This window comes from Lolium rigidum, chromosome 5 (genome assembly GCF_022539505.1).
Source record: "Lolium rigidum isolate FL_2022 chromosome 5, APGP_CSIRO_Lrig_0.1, whole genome shotgun sequence".
NCBI classification, from domain to species: domain Eukaryota; kingdom Viridiplantae; phylum Streptophyta; class Magnoliopsida; order Poales; family Poaceae; genus Lolium; species Lolium rigidum.
In genome coordinates this window covers 20,416,789-20,422,005 of record NC_061512.1, presented here as the reverse complement: position 1 = coordinate 20,422,005, position 5,217 = coordinate 20,416,789, and the positions used below count along the sequence as shown (strand labels likewise).

The 5,217-nt window shown below is 42.2% G+C and overlaps 1 protein-coding gene across 1 annotated transcript; it reads right to left on the bottom strand.

Annotated features, from left to right (window-relative positions):
• Positions 1 to 1,842: 1,842 nt before the first annotated feature.
• LOC124655692 (C-factor-like) lies at positions 1,843 to 3,640 on the bottom strand. The gene is made up of 6 exons (XM_047194545.1): positions 3,536 to 3,640; positions 3,274 to 3,426; positions 3,092 to 3,185; positions 2,869 to 2,951; positions 2,513 to 2,666; positions 1,843 to 2,318 (listed from the first exon to the last, which is right to left on the bottom strand). The coding sequence occupies exons 1-6, from the start codon at positions 3,638 to 3,640 to the stop codon at positions 2,086 to 2,088; spliced, it is 822 nt and encodes a 273-aa protein (XP_047050501.1). The 3' UTR covers positions 1,843 to 2,085.
• Positions 3,641 to 5,217: the final 1,577 nt, after the last annotated feature.

Below are 5,217 nucleotides of genomic sequence, written 5' to 3'. Positions count from 1 at the left end.
TGGTGAATTTTAAATATCAGGTGGACATACATTTGAATGATAGAATGCATTTCTATAAGTCTCTTGTTTAACTTACGCACCCCGACCGATACGATTTTGTCACTATGATGATCAATACATGTTAGGAATCTAAGGCAAAGGTATATAACTGCCTAATTAAGGACAAAGGAAAAAAGATAGAAAACTCATATGAAATCAAGAAAAACGCAGAAACATTTATGGATCTCTTCTATACGAAATCCGTTGTCAAGTGTCAACCTTTATTAAGGGTGCACATAACATGGTTAAAATGGTATTGGGTATTTGTTCACGTTTACTTGTGGTACTCTATGAAAAATTCAGATACCTCTGGGAGTGTTCACGTTTGCTGTTGAGACTTCACCTAGGAGTGTGACGCTTATGCTAACAGAAATAGAAACGTCTAACTTTGACAGCAGGATAAATATAGAAAGAACGATTAATTCTTTAATATTCCAAATAGAACACTAGAAAATGGTAGAACATTCATACAAAATCAAGAAGAAGAAAAATACTAGAGATACAGAAGCAATTAGGGACCTCTAAGCAAAATATGACAATTATGATGTTCATAAATGATGAGAAAGCTTATAAAAGATTTAAGAGCTTAATATTTTGTCCACAAATCCATACTGCAACTACTCATGACCAGTGCTAAAAAAATTGCAGGTGGTGGGCACATGAAGAAACAAAGAAAAATCATTAAAAAAAAGCCTTATACTAGATGTTTTGGATCTTCCCATTTGTGCTCGTTACCAAATCAGCTTCAATCATGTGAACTTACTATCCTAATAATCATGTTCAGTTTATGAAAATAGTGAATGCAGCAGCCAATTTTCAGCAGTGGATTTAAGAAAGTATGTACGAATATTGTTTCAGCGCTTCAGAGAGCAATGGCGAGATCGCAGAGATTGTAAAGAAGATGATGGTTGTTGGATTTTGGTGTATACAGTTAAGTGCTAGCAATTGACCAACTATGACTAGAGTTGTTGAGATGGTACAAGGGAGCACGAGCCGCCCAGAGTTACCGGTAGAAGTACTCTTAAGTAGATAACCATTGTCTCATTGATATGTTTCTTGGCTATTCACTTCTTCCAGTATTGCACAACTGCAAGTAAGCTGCAAATTTCAAGACTTCCTTTGCATGCAGTTCATTTGCAATTAGCAGTGCACCTATGAAATTGTTCACTGTGGTGACCATATAGGACTCTATGTCTGTATGACTATAACACCAAGTAATGAGACTCTTTTGCACAGTTATAATTTGAAGTCGATAAATCATAGGTACATTACAGATTCAGTAGTCACTTTAGGCTTTAAATACTTTTCAATTCCTACACTAACTATGCAAATAAGAAACAGCATAAACAAATTCATTTGCCAGTCCACAAATCCATACCAGAGGGTCACACAAACTACAAATACCATGCTCGCTGTTAAGTACTTGAACTGTAAAATACACGATGGAGATGTGGAGTCAGAGCTTACCTATTCAGAGCATCGGAGTAATTCAAATTTCAGAAGTGAACAGCCTGTTGTAGGCCACGTCGCCGCCTGAGTTGAGGCCCAATAAGCACAGCCACATGTGAGTAAAGTATCGCCGGAGAGAGGGGAGGTTGCAATGAGCGCACCGTCTACAGATTAGCTGACCAAGGAGGTAGCCCAACGAGCTTAGTGAGGTGGCGAGCACCAGTATGTGCCGATGAAGTTTTGTCAATTATCTTACAGCATAACAGGACTGTTTGTCTTTTGCTATGTAGGGTTGTCAATTTTGCAATACCAGTACTTCAGTATGCACTAGTGCTTACCAGGTGCTTACACATATTCTAGGAACAAGCTTGATTGTACTCAGTGGTAAAGTTCATATATGTATAATATTCCAGGAAAGGGAATTCCTTCCCATGTTTTCCATATCAGAGATCTTACTAGAGCTTGATTCAAGATTTTTGAATTTAAGGCTAAAAGGAACACAAACAGCTCCGAAGACAAAACAAGAATATTAAAAAAAAGAAACAGAAAATAACAGGGAGTGGGGGTGGTTGAATGGTCACTGACTGAAAACAGTGGTCACCATGGGATTTCTTGACCATCCCAAGCAAAGAACTTCCCGTTGTCGCTCTTCTTGGCATTGTCGATGATGGACAGGAGCTTCTGTACAGAGAATTCCCTCGTGAAAAGCTTATCCTTGGCCACATTTTTTTGGAATGGCCGTGAGAGGTCGGTGTCGACTGTTCCTGGATGTAGCAAAATGCAGGCAATGTTGTCCTTCTTGCCCAATTCGACTGATGCGGTCTTTGTCACTGCAAAACATGACGAATGCGTGCATTTCATGAGAAACCTAAGAGAAAGAAAGGCAGATAATTGTGTGATGACTAGTTTTTCCTGGATAGAATGAATGATATGTTGAATGAGTGAAACTTAGATGATAACAAGATTAGTATGGATAACAGGCTAGTGAAATCTGAATAGAACATGCATCTTACTGTTCACATACATTGATTCAGTGCGGTCTTAGAAGCTCTGTACGAATGCCAGCCTCCCAAACCATTGTCCCCTATCGAGCCAACCCTGGCGCTCATATTTGCAACCAACGAGAAACCTTTCCCTGTTTCCGAGCTCGCACCAATCTTCAGGAACGGGCGCATGTGCTGCCAAAAAAGAAGATCAAATCAGGCATCAGAGTACAATGAAAGATCAATTCAGACACTGGAGTGCAATGAAAGATCAATTCGGACACTGCGGAGTACACTGAAAGATCAATTCAGACAGTTGAGTACACACACAGCATAGACTAGAAGAATGCCAACGCGATCGGGAGCAGAAACGAAGATGGTGATCTCTATTCTCTACCTTGATGACTAGAATAGGTCCAACAGCATTCACTTCATACGCCAGTAGCAGGGACGACTTCTGAACTTTGCTCAGTGAGGTCTCTGCAACATGAGACCAGAGCAACCCTTATTTCAGTCAAACCATCATCAGGCCATAAGCCCATCACCAACCGAATGCAAACTGGAAAGCAGTGCCCCAGTGTAAAAACAGACGGTTCTCGATGGCTGTGTGAAGAACAGACCTGGCTGTATGACATTTGGGATCGAAAGGATGCCGGCGGCATTGATCAGCAGGTCGAGGGATCCGTGGGTCTCCCCAATTGCGGCCGCCGCAGCCTGCCATGAAACAACAGGTAGTATCACTGCATCAGCTTGCGGAATTGTGCGGGGAAAGGGAAGGGGAGATTATCCATTAGACCATTACCTCTATGGTGGTCTCGTCGGTGACGTCCAGCGGCAGCACGGTGAGGCGCCGCGCGTGCTCCCGCCTCAGCTCCTGGAGCTCGGCGGCGGAGTCCGGGGCGCGGCACGTCGCCACGACGCGGCCCTGGTCGCTCCTCCGCAGCAGCTGCCTCACCTACGGGCAGAAATCGAGAGGCGTGAGACGGGATCAGCGAACCGGAGATTCCAAGAAGGGCGACGCGCAGACGGAATGCGGATAGGAGGGATTGGGTTTGTGTACTCACGAACTCGAGCCCGATGCCCCGCGACGCGCCCTGCACCATGGAGACGCCGCCGGCGGCGCCGTGGGCTGCGGGGGCGGACGAGAAGGCCCTGACCACCGTCGACATCGCCGCTCTGAGCGTGCTCCCGCGCATCGTCTCCGGCCCTCTCTTCCGTCCCGGCGTTCAATGGCGTCGCCGTCTTCACGCCTTCACATGGTTGGGCGCCACCGTCGGTACTGGAGGTTGCAGTAATGGCGGACCGGATTTGCGCGGCTGGAGGACGGGACACGTGTCCTCGCTCTCCCCTTGGGCTTCTCGTCTCTTTTTTCCTTTTTCTTTTCTTTTGCCATTTTAACCAGGGGCACTGATAATCTCGTCTGAAATGTACTACGGATAAAGTAATCTTATATGTGCAATGCTTTTTCTCATAGGCAAAATTGCATATACTTGATCCATATAACATTTTCACATGGGATATGCAGTGTATTGGTACCGAGGATTCGTATGATTCTGAAAATATAGAAATAGCAAAAGCATAGAAACAGGACATGTGCAAGAAATAGGATTATGAAAAGACATGAACTTTGTGAAAGTAGATGTTTGAATCACATTTTGCAACATAGAAAGTCAGATTTGCAAAAATAGGAAACAATAAGGAAATTCTTAAAACCCATAATCAAACCAAGATTAAGTTGAGATATTATGCGACTTATGGCATTTTGCCTTGTCCTTTACGCGTAGAAATGTAAATAAAGGTTTGACCCGATTGTACGATTCCTTTCTGAAGGAAAATAACAGGAATAGAAAACTTTTCTTTGACTGCACTATCCACCCATTTGATTCAAAGGAATGGAGGATTTTTTTTCCCTTTGGTTTAAGTTTGAATCAAAGAGGCCCCATATTGGTGTCAGAATATGACATGGAATAGGTAGACGGAAGCGGTGCAACCCACGTGTACAAGGCACTCTTTTGCATCTTTGTCCCTATTGTTTTCCAAATTATTTTTCCATTTTTATCATGAAAGACTAACACTTTTCTGATTGTTATTTTAATTGACCCACACTTCATCATTTTCCACTCCTATATCTCCCTCAACTTCTACATCTTCCTTCATGTTCTCTCTAATCTGAGACCCAATCTGCTCACCTGCTTAAGTGCCTATTGTAATAAATCTTGCTGCATTTTCACCTCCAACTCTAGTTTCTTTTTACCGTCATTAGTTTCATGGCACTCTTTTTTCCTTCTAGTGCAAATCTAGTTTTGTGCCTGGCATTTCCTCTTCTAGAGTTTCAGCCTGTTTAAAATTTTATCACCAGCATTTTCCTCCATTTTATCATTTTCCAGGTTCTCTCTTTCATGAACAAAGTTTTCACTAGGGGATTTTTTCTTTGTTTCTTCTAATTACCTCTAATTGTTCCAGTGACAAGCTTGGTAACAAAATGTTCTCTCATTTTCCATCATCATGTATTGCCCTTTTATTATTCAAATCCTAACCATGTGGGCATTAGTTGTTGCTATGGTGCTAGCTAAGCTACCAACTTGACATGATTATATCACTTCTTTTATTTATGTTTTTGAAACAAAGGGAAAAAAATTGCATATTTTCATTGATTAAGAAGAACTTGATTTTTAACGTTACAAATTAGCCAAGAAGATTAGGATACATAAGCCTACTCTCGTGACATACTAGCACTCAAACGCTT